At 32.7% G+C, this 18122-nt stretch overlaps 1 protein-coding gene across 2 annotated transcripts in view; it reads right to left on the bottom strand.

Annotated features, from left to right (window-relative positions):
• Positions 1-18122, bottom strand: part of SH3GLB1 (SH3 domain containing GRB2 like, endophilin B1) — a 39064-nt gene that overhangs the window by 11929 nt on the left and 9013 nt on the right. For both annotated transcript variants that reach the window (XM_027114243.1, XM_027114242.1), the window contains exons 2-5: positions 17536-17677; positions 14498-14626; positions 12206-12339; positions 10665-10757 (exon numbers count right to left, since the gene is read on the bottom strand). In XM_027114243.1, the coding sequence (XP_026970044.1) occupies positions 10665-10757; positions 12206-12339; positions 14498-14626; positions 17536-17677 (498 nt within the window). The remainder of the gene's footprint in view (positions 1-10664; positions 10758-12205; positions 12340-14497; positions 14627-17535; positions 17678-18122) is intronic.

Raw genomic sequence — 18122 nt, 5'->3', positions numbered from 1 at the left:
CAGAAGCAGCCACATAGCACAGGGAGATCAGCTCAGTGCTTTGTGACCACCTAAAGGGGTGGGATAGGGAGGGTGGGAGGGAGACGCAAGAGGGAGGAGATATGGGGATATATGTATATGTATAGCTGACTCACTTTGTTATAAAGCAGAAATTAACACACCACTGTAAAGCAATTATACTCCGATAAAGATGTTAAAAAAAAAATCCGCCAAACAAACCCCAAATGATAATCTGGCAATTCCCTGATTCTGCTTTGTATCTAAAGTGGTCCCTGGTTTCCAGAACTTAGCTTTTCTATGTTACTTAATCTAGACAGAACTGACTCCTTACTGGTACTTAACTCAAAAGAATCTATTAAAGCCAAAGCTTAATGACATAAACATAAAAGCCTAGGAAAACTACTATGGGACTGTCAATCTATTTTCATACATTTTCTAGTATCAATTTTGCTAATTTGTAACATTTTATGAAACCTTAAGATTACCAGTTTACTTGTATAAATTATTTCAAAAAATTCTCAATTATTACTGTAGCTACTTTACTTTGAAGTTATATATGCTTCAATCTCAAATGAAAAAACTTCAGAGTGAAGCTAGGACTTTAACCTCATGGGTTTAGTTATCAAGCATACACTTGTTTCTAGGGACGTAGCTCTTAGGTTCCCTCAAAGGATTCTTTATCCTACATAAATGTCTTTTTTAGTTTTCTTTCCAAACTTTGCATAGAATATGTCTTAAGCACAAATATTACCTATAAGATATGCTAGGGTTTTTCTGCAAGTTATGGGTGACCTTTAATCAATGGTGTGCTGGTAAACTGGCTCTCCAGGGGGGGAAAAAAGCTCCAATGTGCTGAGTTTCAATGGTATAAATACTCCTACCACAGCTGATTTCAAGCTACCAAGGTGAAGTTACTGACCTCAGAGCTAGAAAGACATGTGCATAATAGCACACCACTACTAGCTTCAACTATCTGATATAGGTTTAGTGCTGGAAAAAAACAGTTCACCGAAAAAAAAAAATCTAAAAATAGTTAAGTACTGGCAAAAAAACATCCTCACAAACCTTTAGTCAGAGTTGCTTGGTAGTGAGGAGGAAAAAATAAAATCTCACAGGTCACTCAAAATAGTTAGCTTATCCCCCACTGGGAATTACTATTGGTGATAATATCACTATAATGATATTTCCCACTACCTCTCCAGGATAAATTGCTCCCCTGCCATCCAAATAATTACAGTATTTCCAAGACTGTAGTAAGTATATAAACAAGGTGTGAACTTTTTCCTTTCACACCCCATCTCCCTCTCCTTCACCCTTTGGTGGCAATAGCTAACCCAGTGAAATAGTCAACAATGAGGTAGCAGCAAAAGAGATAATCAGTTGCTATAATCATTCTCATACCATTGGCAAAAGATATGGCAGAGAGGACTAAGGCTTGACCACTAGACTGGATTTATGGAAATAAGCTTGAATTATTCAATAAGTCAAGAGTTAAAATTAAATTTACTTGATCAAAATAAGAATACATGGTGTTTTGATAACAGGGCTTAAGTAATAAGCTTCATCTGGAAGCTAGTATGCAGCAGAAAAAAGTTACAGGGGAATAAAACAATCAATGTTCTTCCTAAAAAAGTATTAAGGAAAACCAATCCAGTGTTACATTTGCACTATTTACTGTTCTGCTTGGTTGAAAGGTTCTGATTGATAGAAGTAACCACAGCAAACCAAAAATAAACGCATTCGGAAACAAATGAGGCTAATTCCATATGGGTTTGATTGTGAAAGTACAATTTGATTTAACAGCCTTTAGCAGAAATGGCAGGAAAGTCTACTAAATGGCAATATTTCTGTACAAGGTGTAAGTAAGCAAGCTAGGTAGCAGATTAAAAGTGACTAGGAAGCTTGAGACTGAAATAGAAAAAATGTTTTTAAGCTAAAAACACTGAATAGCAACTAGCCCGTGCACCACAACTACTGAGCCTGAGCCTAGAGCTCGTGAGCCACAACTACTGAGCCCTCATGCCACAACTACTGAAGCCCGCGCGTCTAGAGCCCGTGCTCTGCAACGAGAAGCCACCGCAATGAGAAGCCCGTGCAACGCAATGAAGAGTAGCCCCAGCTCGCTGCAACTAGAGAAAGCCCGTGCACAGCAACAAAGACACAACACAGCCCAAAATAAAAAATAAATAAATAAATAAATAAATTTGCTTCCATGTCCTTGCTATTGTAAATAGAGCTGCAATGAACACTGTGGTACATGACTTTGAATCATCAAAAAATCTACAAACAATAAATGCTGGAGAGGGTGTGGAGAAAAGAGAACCCTCCCCTCTTGCACTGTTGGTGGGAATCTAAATTGATACAGCCACTATGGAGAACACTATGGAGGTTCCTTAAAAAACTAAAAATAGAACTACCATGTGACCCAGCATGGGCATATACCCATAATTCAAAAAGGGACATGTACTACAATGTTCACTGCAGCACTATTTACAATATCCAGGACATGGAATCAACCTAAATGTCCATCAACAGATGAATGGATAAAGATGTGGCACATATATACAATGGAATATTACTCAGCCATAAAAAGAAACGAAATTGAGTTATTTGTAGTGAGGTGGATGGACCTAGAGACTGTCCTACAGAGTAAAGTAAGTCAGAAAGAGAAAAATACTGTATGCTAACACATATATATGGAATCTAAAAAAAAAAAAAAAAGAAGGTTCTGAAGAAGCTAGGGTCAGGACGGGAATAAAGATGCAGACGTAGAGAATGGACTTGAGGATACAGGGATGGGGAAGGGTAAGCTGGGACAAAGTGACAGAGTGGCATGGATATATATACACTACCAAATGTAACATAGATAGCTAGTGGGAAGCAGCTGCATAGCACAGGGAAATCAGCTTGGGGCTTTGTGACCACCTAGAGGGGTGGGATAGGGAGGGTAGGAGGGAGATGCAAGATGGAGGAGATATGGTGATATATGTATATGTACAGTTGATTCACTTTGTTATAAAGCAGAAACTAACATACCATTGTAAAGCAATTATACTCCAATAAAGATGTTAAAAAATAAATTTATAAAAAAAATAAAAACACTGAATAAAAATATAAAATGATCTCATTAAGGACAAAGGATCAGTCTTCTATGTTTGAGCAAAATTTAATTATTTAACTGTGAAGAAAGCACCATAATACAAAGCCTAGGAAGTCATTCTTTTGTACAATCTAGACTTTATATTTAGAAAAGGTAAATAACAGGAAGGAAACAGATCTTGTTTCTTGAACAAGTTTCTGTGTATGTTTGGGATGGCCACAAACAGTCTAATGTCCCAAACCAACTCTACTTCTGACACTTTTAACTGATCATAATAATTAACCTGAGAGGCTGAGGTAACTGAAATTAGGTTCAGCATAATTAATTTACTTAGGAAGAAAATAATCCATTTTAGAAAGACAAAAAGGGTTTAAAGAAAGACTATGAATTTAAAGAGTTTTTCTTCTGTCCTCCAGAAGATCTCATTCCCCAACTTAATTTTACAATTAAGACAGAGTTCTAGGCAAAAGATCTTCTACTGCTTAGAACTACTGTTACTGGGCTAACTGATCTAGAACATAGCTTGGGTTAGAGAAGCAAGAAGAGTTCTTTTAGGATGTAAGCTGGAAAAAGGGCAAGAATGTGTTGGTTTGTTTTATCAGGACTGGGCAACTTATTTTAAGCCAGAAATTTTGGCCAAGCTTCTGAGGCATTTGCTATGACAATCTTGGTCAGTGTTACCTACTTTTTCTAGGGGCTTAAATCTTAAAATATTCCAGGAATATGCAGTTTTTATTTATTTTTATTATTTATTTATTTATTTTTTTGTGGTACGCAGGCCTCTCACTGTTGTGCCCTCTCCTGTTGCAGAGCACAGGCTCCGGACGCACAGGCTCAGCGGCCATGGCTCACAGGCCTAGCCGCTCTGCGGCATGTGGGATCTTCCCGGACCAGGGCACGAACCTGTGTCCCCTGCATCGGCAGGCGGACTCTCAACCACTGCACCACCAGGGAAGCCCTGCAGTTTTTAAATTATACATTTTTAAATTATAAAAATGACAGAAGTGAGAATAGAGGAAAAATATATCCAGAAATCCATTTTGATATATTTTAAGCTTTTTTCACATATACAAACATAATGTTTCATGAGTTTCTTGCCATTACATCAACTATTTCCAAAATTTGTAGAAACTGAAGAATCAAATCAGAAATTTTTTGGTGTACCTGTATGCTAAACAAAGTGGAAGAGACCCTGGCTTTCTTGATCAACCTATTTTCTCTTCTACGTTACCCTGCCCCCTTTTCACGCTAGACATTCAGGAAGAAATCAGAGGCCAGGATGTAACCATAACTAAGTTGATGAATGGATTCCACAAAGAGGGGTGAGAGCATAAGTCAAGAATTTCACATTGGATTTCCAAGTTATGCTCCACAACCTATTCATGAAACAAGACTGTATAGTTAGCAATCCTACAAAGTCAGAAAATAAGAAGTTGAAGTTTGTAAAACTACTTAATATTCAGGGGCCCAATTAATACCTGCCCTCAATCCCCAGCACTGTCCTCAACTCACGGTCAGATTCTGAACATGAGAAGTAAATTAAAAATGCTTCTGAAGACCTCAAATAGCACTTGAAACAAATCTGCACTAAAGTCATAATTTTATTCCTTATTCCTTGCTTTAGGTATTCTCCCAGCCAAGAACAGATTAGAAATGGTAGCACAGGCAGAGAGACTGGCAGTAGCAGTAATATGGACAGCTTCTCAAAGTGACAGTCTGACACTGAGGGAGGAGACAACATACTTCAAAAACAAAGGATCCAACGGTTGCACAGTACAATAACGGATATTCATAATAATGACTAACTGTAATGAAGTTAAATATATGCTATCCGGTATTTAATTTTTTACAAATATTTTCAACTAAAATGACAGAAATATTAGCTTTAGTGTTGTAGAGAACAAGCTTCAGTTACCTTGAAAATTCATTTGTGTGACATGATATATATTCACTTCTCTGAAGATATAGGACATTGTGTTAACTATATTTTATATAATTATCATATGAATAAACCAAGTATTATTTAAAAACTGTCTTCTGACAAGGCGTTGTAAGGATTACCACTTAGTATAACAGCTATCTAGTATTTATTAGAGTGTGTGCAAACCACATCTCTGCAGCATTGTTCTATTACTCTGTGGAACTACTACTAGCCAAACAGATCTGAGCTTTCCATAATAATTTTCAGATTTTATAAGATACAGTAACAAAGACTGTGATTGGCCCCATAGTTGTTGTCCAATAAAGATTTACTGAATAAATGACAATTAAATTCTTGTTTCATAATTCTGTAGTTTAATGATTTACTTACTTTTGTCACTTCCTCTGCCCAAATCTAGCCAGCATTAAAAATTAGAGAAAAATATAGAGCATGAAAGTTGGAATTTAACATTTTCTACAACTTACTATAGAAAAATGTAAATATTTTAATTTACATGGCATACTCTCTTTTTCCAGAATCACATTAACAGATTAAACACAGTAATAATTAAATCAGTAGAGCTTAATATACTGTGAAAGTATGCCTTCATATGTATCAATACTATTGATTTTTGAATCTTATACTAATTCTATAACTTAATAACAGTTTTCCAAAACTGGGAATATTTAATGCCTCAGTTCTAGTATTCTCATCAGTAAAATGAGAGGTTTAGAGTATATGATTTCTAATTTCTCATTTAGGTCCAAAATTCTGCAATTTTAGTAAGTTATAATAAAGCAAGGATAAATGGACACTAAATGTTGATTTAGCCATGGTGGGGGGCACAATGAACTTGAGATATAATGAACTTAAAATTACCAGAGTTAAATACATCGTACTATAAGTAGATGACCTAACTAGTAAAATAAATGCCTAATAAATGAAACAAAGTCTTGCTAACTGTTTAGGGTATTTTTACCTAAGATTAAAAAAAATATATGATTTATATGCTAAATTACCAATGACTGAAACAGTTTCACAGTTCTCATTTACCTACATACAGATAGGACAATGGAAATAAATGAATGCATTCTCTTGCTATCTAAGGAAAGCTCTAATTTAGCCAGGGCTTCAATAATTATAGTAGTTTAAAAAAACAAATGCATTTTACATATTCTGTACAATAATCTTTTCTATTACATGTTTTTTCCCCTCCTTTTAGTTCAGTGCTAATGAAATAAAAGTAGTCAATTGATTTAACAAATAAAAACTGTCAATTATTTATTACTTATACGGCAGAGTCTATGCTACTTCTATGGCAGTAATACACCCAGGAGTATTATACCAAACATTGTATCTATAAATCTTTATTGGCTAACATTTATGAATTTTGGGACTATGTTCAGATTTCTATCTTGTTAAAAAATTAAAAACACTTAACATCTCAAAAATTTCCTCAAATCAAGCTCAATAATATACAAAGGATATTACAGAATAATTCTCATTCCCAATTCAAAGCTATCACTATTCTGCAACTCTCCTAAGTGAATTAACACTGGACAGGCTTCCACACTACAGAAATACCTAAACTACTGGGGTTTGTCTTGGCCTGGAATTGCAGAAGAAATTAATTCTATGCTGAATTTGGGTGAAAATTAAGATAAACACTGAAGGTACTGTGAAGCAAAGTAAATCTGTACATCTTATACATTTCTTTAAGTTAAGTAAACTTTGTTAATTTTTTTTGCCAACAGTGAAAATATGAAGTGCCAGCTAAATTAACATCTTTTATTATGTATAAAAGGCACTATATATTTATGTGTAGTATAAATACATGTAAATATTTATGTATTTGTGTATATATTCAGACTCTAATTTGGCACAGCTGAATTTGGCAATTAGAACACAATTTCTTTTCTTCAAGTTCCAATATTTCTTCAGCTAGTATTCTCTGTATTTTTTGTTAGACTAATGAATGCATGGCTTCAACTACTTTAAACTTTATATGTAGATAATAGCAAGAGAAGGCACTTTATTCAAGATGTAGAAAACACGGTAGGCCAACAAACCTTCAGCCATTTTACATGCAGGAAGTTGAGCATGTAAGAGAAATTTACCATAATGTTATCTCCTTCAAGGCGTGCTGAGTTTAGTTGCTTAAGTGCATAGGTAAGAGACAAAGAACACATTATACCAATGAACACAGTAAAACAAGTTACTTCTGCACACTAAAGAACACACAAACAAGTATTAAGAACCGATAAAATGGTCTTCTACTTAAAAAAAAAATCCAGCTACGGAATTTCATATAATGGTACCTGTTCAATTTTTTCAAAAGACTGAATTTTCAAAGATAAAAAACATGGTTGATGCTTGATTTTAAATTAGAATTACTTAGGGAAAATGCATCACTTTAAAAACTGCCACAATTTCCTAAATTTTTATTAAATTTTTACCTATGAAAGCCATTCTGCCTACCCACAATTTCCCTATTCAAAGATCATTTCTATTTTATTAATGTATGATGCCTTCAACCATGTTCTCTTTCAATCAGTCTCACAGGTCTTAGCATACCCTGAAGAAATATATGAAAGGCATGTCAATCCTTGTATTTTTAATAAACTTTAAATTCTAATATATGTACATTTAAGTTAAGGTTATATGATGGTGCTATAAATTCACTCAGTTTGCAGATTAAAGACATAGACTGCTGTGGAAATGCTTAAGTGGGCAGAGGGACATACTTGTTATGTTACTTGAAAATGTATTTTCCATCATGTTTGGATACCCAAAAGTAACAGATGTCTAAACCTCTCAATATCAGAGAGCTTTGAAACCAGATGATTTTTTTCTTCCCATTAGCAACACTCTAAAATGATTTTTTAAAAAGTTTATATAGACTAAGTTAGGTTAAAAATGTCAGTGCCTTATAACTTAAATGCATAAGTTATATTTGTTTTTGCTTCTCTGATATAAGTTTTATACTATTTTCAAAGCTGTACTTTATTCATTGTAAAATATTCAGGGAGGTTTTCTCTTTTCTGCTCAATTGGTATATTTTTGAGAAATGTCTTTGATGCTGCTTTACCATTCTTCAACACAGTAACTAATAAAACAGATTAGTAAAGTAGCAATATTGAATACAGGCAGAAATATTTTACTGGTATGGCAAAATCACCAAAAAATTCAATCTACTATAGCAGATTGTAAACTGAGGGCAGCAGAGATTTTGCACTATTTATATATGAACTCCTTCTCAGCAAAGCACCTTGTACAAAATTAGCATTCAGTAAATCTAGAATTTAAAAACAGGTCACGAGAAACTAGTAAACAAATTTTTAAAAAAGTGCTGACATGCACAGGTCCCAAATCTTACTTACAGAGGAACAACTAGTCACAAAACAATCCGAGGAAATTTACAAAGAAGTAAAATCAAAGAAAGTCTGAGGTTAGAGTAACCTCCTCAGCCACCAACTAGGAGCAGGAAATGTGTCAAAGAAGAAAAAAAAAGGAAAAACAAACTCCTAGTGGTTTCAATTTTTCTGCATTCTTCAAGTAAACGGAAGAGAAATACAGAGAAAAAAAATCACAAAATATAGGCATGCCTCAAGGCTTTATGTGATAACAAACTAAGAGGGCTTTTCCTTTCCAAAGTATTTCAGACTTACTGCTATAAAGTTTGAAGAAAAACAAGTTGGTTATCTAGAGGGAAAGAACACAACTAAAATCAGGAAATGCGATTTTTTGTCTAGACTAATATTTTTAATATTTGGCTACAGTTAAATTTTGTTTAATGCAATATATAAATTCTAGAAAAGCTGTGTACAAACGTAATTGTTGAAAAATTCATTTGTATAAACTTTTATTTTTAAATGTAAATTCTCATGGAAAAAATTTTGTCCTCAATAATACACAGCACAGAAAATCTGTCAACATCTTTTCTGGATATATCAAAAGGAATTATCTCTCAAAATTTGTCTACTATTATATTTGGTTCCTACACATTTTAATAGCAGTGGTAAAATAATTTAGAATACATAGGACCTGGTACACTGTTAAATTTATGAACTCTCTGGCACTTTTCCAAGTAAAATGTAGACTATCATTATTCTGTAATAGTGTTTGTTAAAGAAAGTTTTGTATTCTTATTCCATAATCACTGGGCACATATAGACATTTCAAATAAAGATATTCTGTTCTAACATTTATTTCCAAATGATCCTTATTTAACATTTTTTCTGATTATGAAATTTGTATCTTAAAAACCAATTCATATTTTGCTATATAAGTTTATTGTTAGCAACTTAGAAATTAATATCCTAATTTAGAGTCTCTTGCCATCTATGGTATTCATCTGTAAAGTTCTAATTCTGCAAAAAGCTTGTTTAGGGAAGTTAAGCCGTTCCTTATGATGATGTCATCATAAATTCTGAGGTGAACTAGCCAGTGATTTTGAAATTAATGTCTTGTCAAAGATAGCTCTTCTACAGCAGTTGCTAATACAGAATCTCCAAAAGGAGAACTGTCTAGAAGAAAATAATTTATTCTGCTCATATAAGGTGTTGGGTAATCTCATAAGACAACACTGTCCAACACCAAGTTACCAGTTTTAAATTTCACTCTAAACCAAGTCTCAACCTTTTCTTTCCCAAAACAAGAGAGCCACAATAGACTTCTACGAGCACCATGGTAATATGCTCCTAAGGCAATGATTCTTGACGACAGTAGTGGTAGTGAGTTGGGAACAGAAGGCAGTGGGAATGTCACGTCTCTTAACAACACATATCCCTTAGCTCAAGAATGAACTTGTTAGCTTCATCTAATAAATTCATACTTGTTTATATTGTACTATCTTAAAGGTGCTCCAATTCAAGCTGATTAATCTCTTCAAACTTTGGAAAAGAGATATAAACTATATAAATATTAGATTAAATCAGAAGCTTATAAATAAAATCTTTAAAGTTATTAAAGTTATATATATATCCTCACATATACATATATATAAAATCATTGAACTACTATATTTAATATATACCCACTTATTCTTAAAAGACTACTCTGAGATTGATTTTTATAAAAAATATACCAGAACTAATTTATCCAAACAGGTTTCCTCCCCCTTCAAAATAGCCACCTGGGACTCCATGTTGCTGCTATCTGAATAGTTTTGGAACTATTCTTGGTGACAACTCCTTCGGTCAGTTTGAGTCCCATGTGGAAAGGGAGTCACATCTAATTTTTAAGCTACACATAAGCATTCTCAAACTTGATTCATTCTTATCTTAATTACTATCTGTTTTTCTATTTCAAATATAATAAATCTATTTCCAGAAGACTTATTTTCCATCACCGCTGAGGTTATTCAAAAAATATGACACAGCTTTAGGAGCTCTTATAATTTTTGTTTTTTAGCAACAAGTATATCACTAAAATAAGAATATTGCCTCCTGATATGACTACTTTTCACTGATGTGAATGTATTAAGTTCTGAAAAGTTTGTTTAAAAACACAAAAACAATACTCTAAAGTCATATTCTAGTCTTAATGATAGATTACAGCTTGCATGTTATATGAGTGAAACCTTTTACAAGTCTTAAAGTTATTAACCTCAAATACTCTTCTATTAAAAAAAACACTACTTACTGATGCTCTAGTTTCTGCAGCTTTTGCCTTTTTTAGTCTGGTTTTTGCAGCATCCAAATCCAGTCTCTTATTTTGTAATAGTTTCCTTTCTTTCTATAAATATAGGAAAGAAAAAAAAAGCCTAATGATGCTAAAAATCCAGTAAGAGCATACACATTTAAGGTATTATTCTCCATTAAATATATGAATCATCTGATAAAGATCTATGATTACAAAATTGGCTATAAAGTGACGATTCAGGCATCTGACTCCATTTTCTCACTATTTCCAATTTTAAAATGATAGAGACATTCTAGATATCTGGGAAAGATGGCAGGTGATGGCAGAAACAAAAGAATATTAGTTTTAATATTCTGTGATTTTGCCCTTCCAGGGAACATTTGGCAATATCTTCTTTGTTGTCACAATTGGGGTAGGGATGTTACTAGCATCTACTGGGTAGAAGCCAGGGACACTGCTACACATCTTATAATGCAGTATAGCTCCCACAACAAAGAATTATTCAACAGATAATCTAGGAAGCGCCTATGGTGAAGAAGGTAGAGGGCCCAGGGCAAAGCTCCTTGAAACTCTGTGCCACAGCAACAAAAGCAACTCTATTACTACGAAAACAGAATTTCAAATTTATAGAATGAATAATGAACAAACATTAGTATGATATCTTAGAATTAGTACGATATCTTAGAATTCCTCACGGGAACATCAAGCTTCTTTATAACAGGTAAGTTTATAAGAACTCACTGTTTGCTTTATTAGTTCTTAGAATTCATATATTAAATATCATCCTATTGACAATCTAATATCTTTTCAATTGTATTTCAGCTTTGTGGTTTTTCCTTTGTCTCAGGCCAAACACTTTTTATTCACAAATTCATTGTAAACATATTGAGTTTCAATAATATTTTGTAATAAGAAATCTTCAAATTAAGTTTGAAGTAGTATTTACAATAAAGAGCAGTCTTGCAAGAATCTTAGGAAAAAGATATTCACCTAGAACTCCACTCTCCATCACTTAAAAAACAAATTAAACCAAAAAAATAATAGATTAACAGATTAGGTTTGGGAAAGTGAAATTTTTTTCTTTATTTCAGCAATAAAACACAGCTGTGTGAAAAGAAGATAATAGACTTCTAGGGATACAAAAAGACAGAAAGGCTAAAAGCCAGGAATATAGCTTCCAGTAATTGGGATTCTGGCTCCCAGTTTAAATGAACAGCTATATGGCTATACTGTGGTGATAAATTGTGCCGTATTTTAATAATCATTCCAGGAACTTCTCTATAGATTTTAGTGCTGGTAACGAACAAGAATGGATGTAAAGACACCTCAATAACACTACAGGGACACAAAAGTGGAGTCCGTATCATTAATAGTCCTTTATTTTGGTTAGTTTTGTGTTCTGCTGGAATATGCATCTAACTAGATTATTTAATTTCTCTAATCTGCTACATCTACAAAGTCATTAAGAGGGCAAATTATTCATTAAAAACTAAGTATATACCTAAATTATTTTACTAAAAAATGAACATTTTCCAACTCACAGCAATTGTTTTGTAATCTCCTTCTATAAAGTTTCTTAAAGGAGTGAGAAAATTTAAGGCTGATGTTTGAATCAGCTCTCTGTCTGCTGTTCCAATTCGTTTTTGTGTTTCTCCACATTTAATAAGGGCATTACCTGCAAAGGAAAAAAGTTTGGTTTTTTTTTTTTTTTTTTTACCATTGTCTGGTAATGTCAGAAAATCATGTTAAGATAAATCAGCATTTGATCTGCCTTAAAGTCAGTTGTTACTTGTTTACTTAAGTAAAAATCAAATAAAATTAACTGTAGTTAAGGTAGTTTTATTTTGAAAGTAAATTTAAGATTATAAATATCAAAATGAAAATGACAAAGGTGAACTCCTTATCATAGCATAGTTTATTGTACCAACTCTACCAATGGGACAAAAGAGGACAGATACACTAAGAAATACTTATGGTCACAGCTCAAATAGTGTAGATATATTTATAAAAGTATAATTCTTGAAATATTTTAATAAGTAGATAAAGTCAAAATTCTTTTGTTTCTGTATTTATACACTTACCTCGTGTCTATAAATAAGAGTATATATTTGTATCTTAAGTTAAAAAAAAAAAAAAAAAACCTATGTTTTGCAGCACATATACCCTAATATTTAAATAGGACAAATTCAGTAGAAAATAGAGAAAAAGAAAGAGAACCACAAGATTGGTTCTACTTCCAGTTCTACCTCTAATAAGCTTTAGTTCTGTGGATCTTAATTCCTTCATTCTCAGATAAAATTAGACCTGATTGATAAGGAAGGTAATAATATAATGTAGTTAAGAGCTCAATTTCTGGATACAGATCTACATTTGAATTACTAACTGTGGATGAACTATGTAACCTCTCTAAGACTCAGTTTCCCTGTCTTTACACAGAGATAATAGAATTTACAAGTAGGATATAAGTGAGGATTTACCAATACATATATTGTACAGTGTTTAGCCCAATTTCTGAAATATTCAATTACTAATACTAATTTATTACTAATACTAATCATCTATTACTAATACTATTATCAATTATTAATAAATAGATTCACAAAGCCCAATTCAAATAATCAGGGTACATTCAATGGAATTATTAGAAGTGCAAACAGATTAAGCAGGTTAAAAAGGAAAAAATTTAGAAGCTTTCTGAATGTTCATGCTCCACTAGGTCTTCAGCTTGGTGAAGGAAAGGGCTGGGTTTTCACGTACCTTTATGACCCCAGCATCTAACTGAGTCTGGCACAAGAAGGCAATAACAAATCTGATCGATATATAAAGTTTTTGTAAAATTTACAGTTAAAATTTAGAAGTCAAAGTATAGAAATTTTAAGCATTTTCAGACTTCTGAAAGAATTATATTTTGAAGAACACAATGTAATAGTTTCAAAGTTGTACAGCTATAAGCCAGTTAATGGATTAATAGCATTCGTTACACAGTACTTAGGTTATTTCCATCTGACATAAATACTACTAAAACTAAGTTAATTTAGTCCCAGAATTTATGTGCTATTTCATAAATCAGAACTATATATGTAGAAAATCACTTAATTTACCTATCATTTCATATCTAAATAAGGACAAATTTCTTGCAGAAGTCTTAATAAAAAGAATTATTAGCCATGAAAAACAGGAAAAAAGCTATAGAAATCTGAAATGGTCTTATGTTCTGAGAAAATTAGATTTGAGGGGTAATCATATATAACTGAGCTTCAGAGTTATACATTAAAAAAGTCACTACAGCAACTAAAAAAAGCTGGCATAACTGTGAAACGTAATAGAAAATTTAAAGTATATGAGGAAAATAGAAATAAAATGTCATCCAAACATCGAGAGATAACCATTGTTAACATTTTTGTGGTACTGACATTACTTGGGTAATAAAAGCACTAGTTCAAATACTTAGTATGTGCCAGGTACTTTATTATAGAAATAAATCCTCAAGAAAGCTTACAAAAGAAAAATCAACTAGAAGAGACATATATAAACAGAGACTGCAATATATCACAAAAAGTACAACAGAGGTGCTGCAAGATTCAATGGGAATACCTATTTAAACATAAAAAGATGTGAATTCTCAGAATATATGCTTAAATATATTAAATACTAAGTTACACTGTATATATTTAGTGGTCACCTACATTTGTCACTGCATCCAAAATTTTAAGACAAAAAAATTGAATTTAAAATTGATTCTACTAATATTAGGTAAATGTTAATGATGTCTCTAAGTAGTAAAAATCTAAGAGTAAAGATATCTCTTAGCAGATCTTTTGCCTTTCACTTACCATAAGCTGTTCCAGGGCCAAACTCAGTCCCTGCATCAATCATATATTGTCCCAAAAGTTCTGGGTTGTTTATACGACTTGGAGCTTTTCTATCCAGTTTCTCATAAACAAATTCTTCTATCCTGGCATCTAGGAAAAAGGTTTAAAATTACCAATGATTTCAAAAAGCTAAGCTATTTGAAAGATTGTTTTGTTCCCCTACTAGACATTTATTACCTTGTAAAATAAACATGAAATTAGTATGCTTTCAAGTATATATCTTAATATATAATTTTTCATTTGCATGTTAAGAGTATTACATAACTCTAAGAAACTTATATTTTAAAAATCTGATAAAATATTTTGGCACAAAAATATTTAAAATAAAGTAAAACTATTATGAGTATTTTATAGGATTTTAAGTTCCAGAAAGGGTTGGTATTCCTTTAATATCTAGTGAAGTTGTCTTTGCCCCATTCATATACTGTCTAATTTTTAACTTTGAATATATGTACACAATTTTAAAATCAGGGATTTCCAGCTATAAAAATACGGATATAAGGTACCTAAGAAAAATCAAAGAGTCACATACTTCTGCCACTATTATTTTTTTTTTTTTTTTTTTTTTTTTTTTTTTGCGGTACGCGGGCCTCTCACTGTTGTGGCCTCTCCCGTTGCGGAGCAACAGGCTCCGGACGCGCAGGCTCAGCAGCCATGGCTCACGGGCACAGCCGCTCTGCGGCATGTGGGATCTTCCTGGACCGGGGCACGAACCCGTGTCCCCTGCATTGGCAGGCGGACTCTCAACCACTGCGCCACCAGGGAAGCCCTGCCACTATTATTTTGATTTAGTTTGCTCATATGCTCAATCTCCCTCTTAGAGGCTAAATACTGGGAGTTTAAGGAATGGAACAATAGGATTTGGAATAGTCTACAGAGATCAGCAATATGATTCCTTGGCTTAATTTTATTTAATTATGTTTAAAGTATATAAATATCTGAGCACTCAAAAGATTTCATCATTAAAAATAAGTTTAAAATACAAAAGGTTAAAAGCAATAATAGGAATTAGCATAAATGAAAAGGAAAAAATATCTGTAAGATCTGAATAAACACTTGGTTATCATAATATTTAAGAAATTCACATTTACACTGCTGCCCAACAGTGAGATATTTCAGAGACAAATAAGAAAAAAGTCAAAGTTCCAGACTTTTCAGAAACAATGATTAAACATAAAATTACAATCCAAAAAGAATCTCAGTTAAATAGGGTTCCTTCTAAGCACCTCACATAACTCCTCCACAAGTGAAAGTGTCACACAGTACACTGAAAATTTCAAAAATAAGCTGAACCAGTAATAGAAACACTTCAGGAGTTGGCAAAAGTGCTAATTTTCATACATAAAACAGGCTGTTGGAACAATACTCGCTTTTGTGGTAGACTCTGGTGCAGCATCAGAAGAGTTTTTAAGCAGGAATTTAAAAACCTTTCAATTAGTTAAAATCAAAATGAGTCAGTTCAAAACATAGCCACTGAGAAGATATTAACTAAATTGCAGAACTTCATTTTCTGACCGTGAGAGTGATTCTTATCTTTGCCATCTATCTATTTGGTCAAAAATTTAAAGTTGAATCCCATGTTGATTTCATTCAGTTAAAAAAAATTGGTATATTTTAAATAAATGTTTCATTTCAATAGGGCATTAAAAGGTCATCATAAAATCTTAACAAAAAATGCAGGCAATTCTTCTATAATACAATGTATATTTCTGAAAAATCCTAGGATCTGAAAAATCATGCACTAAAAGTAACAGGGCTTACAGGAAAAAGAAGGTTAGGTCTGACTACTCAAAATCTGTGTAACTTTATAATGAGAGCATAAATAAAACACACAAAAAATTCTGTTACTACTTTAGACTTAAAACACTAATGTAAAACTGTATTATATGAGCCATTGTAACTCCTTTCTACCGACATCATTCCCGTTTACCAGTTGAGTGTGAGCTTATTTGCCAATCACAAAAACATGTTGTAGAACAGACTATATTATTTAAGGAACTATGGATAGAGCAAGAAACAAGAGGAAAAATGTCTACTACTTTCTGTTCTCTTTCTTTCTTTTTTTTTAAGATACCATGGTATATTATTTAAGTAGCCTTAAATGAATAAGAAATAACACATAGTGTCCAAAAACAACAGGCCTCACTCAAAGTGTAAAAGGACTATTTTAAAAAGTCACCACAATTTAACTAAAATAGCACAGTATTACTAATATTTTGTACAGTGCTTGAGGTTTACGTAATAGCAACAAAGTTTAAAGCTTGGAACTTTAAATTAGTAACAAAGTAAGTTTATGGCATTTCACAACATGGTCACAATAACACTGGGGAAAAGGGGAAGGAAAGCAGGCATTGTTATTGTTGTTTTTGTCCTTCAGTTTTGATCTGTAAAACTCAGGGTGTCAACACACCTGGTTCTAGTTCAAGTTCCACTTCTAATTAGCTATGCTACACTGAACAAAATGCTAACTTGTGAGTTTCAATTAAAACAATTATTATGCACCTTATTTGCCACCTTATTGACTTAGGTGATCTGAAAAGCTTTATGATGCTGTCTGAAAATCAAACGGAATAATTTATGTAAAAATGTAAAACTTAACATAAATAGTTGGTAACTACTTAAGTTTCTATATAATTTTTCCTTAATTACTAGGGACAATTCTTCCCTGGATGAGAAAGGAAGATTAATTTATCTACACAGGCTTTCATAACTCTTAAAATTCAAACTCACTGCCTGAAATTGAGTTTTCAAGAGGATTCTACAGAGGCCTGAAAAATGTTACTTGTCAGTTTGTTAGAGGGTATACAATGACGTGTTTATCACCCTCTTCTTCACCAAAAGTACACACACAAAATAATTATAGACCCCAAAGCCATAACCAAAAAATGTTTTCCAAGAGCCATTAAAACTTTTTTAAAAAAACATTAAAAAAAACCTATTAACAGTACTTTTTAATAAAATTAGTCAATAATGGAGACAAAAGGTAAAAAATTTCTTACTTGGATTTGGCTGCAATAACACTTCAGTTTGTTTCATTATTTTTTCTGTCCATATTTTGGTACATTCAGCTTTGCTAAGGAGGTTCTCTAAGTGAGCATCCAATTCTGTCTTCTCTGCCTGGCCAAGCTTTTCTTCTGTGAACTGTTATTGATTATACAGTTAAAAAAAAAAAGTTAAATATACCCCCAACACATTTTAGGAATCTGTATTAAAAAGAAAACTCAAATCCAAACAATCGCGGGCATACAAATAATTGTCTGTAAACTGTTGTATATGAATGCTCCTTTTTGCCCCTCTGGTAATTTATCCATACCTCTTTTGTGGCACTTAGGATAATCCTATTCCATAGTTAACACATATCCTTAGTTCTGCTGAAATGTATGGTGTGAATGCTATAGAAAATCTAGCATACTGTCCTGTATATAAAGTATATAAATATTTCTTACATTATAAAGGTAGGATAACATAGTGGTAAGGAGTAAAATTTTGAGCCAGCTGGATCTGAATTCAAATCCTGACTGCACTGCTAACTGTGTGACCTGAGCAAGCTTTTGAATATTTTTTCCTTAGGTATCTTCCATCGCAA

Source organism: Aethalodelphis obliquidens, unplaced genomic scaffold (genome assembly GCF_003676395.1).
Source record: "Aethalodelphis obliquidens isolate GAN/ISIS:26980383/991018 unplaced genomic scaffold, ASM367639v1 scaffold13, whole genome shotgun sequence".
Taxonomy (NCBI): Eukaryota; Metazoa; Chordata; class Mammalia; order Artiodactyla; family Delphinidae; genus Aethalodelphis; species Aethalodelphis obliquidens.
Note: the sequence above shows the minus strand (reverse complement) of the source record. Positions and strands in the feature narration are given on the sequence as shown.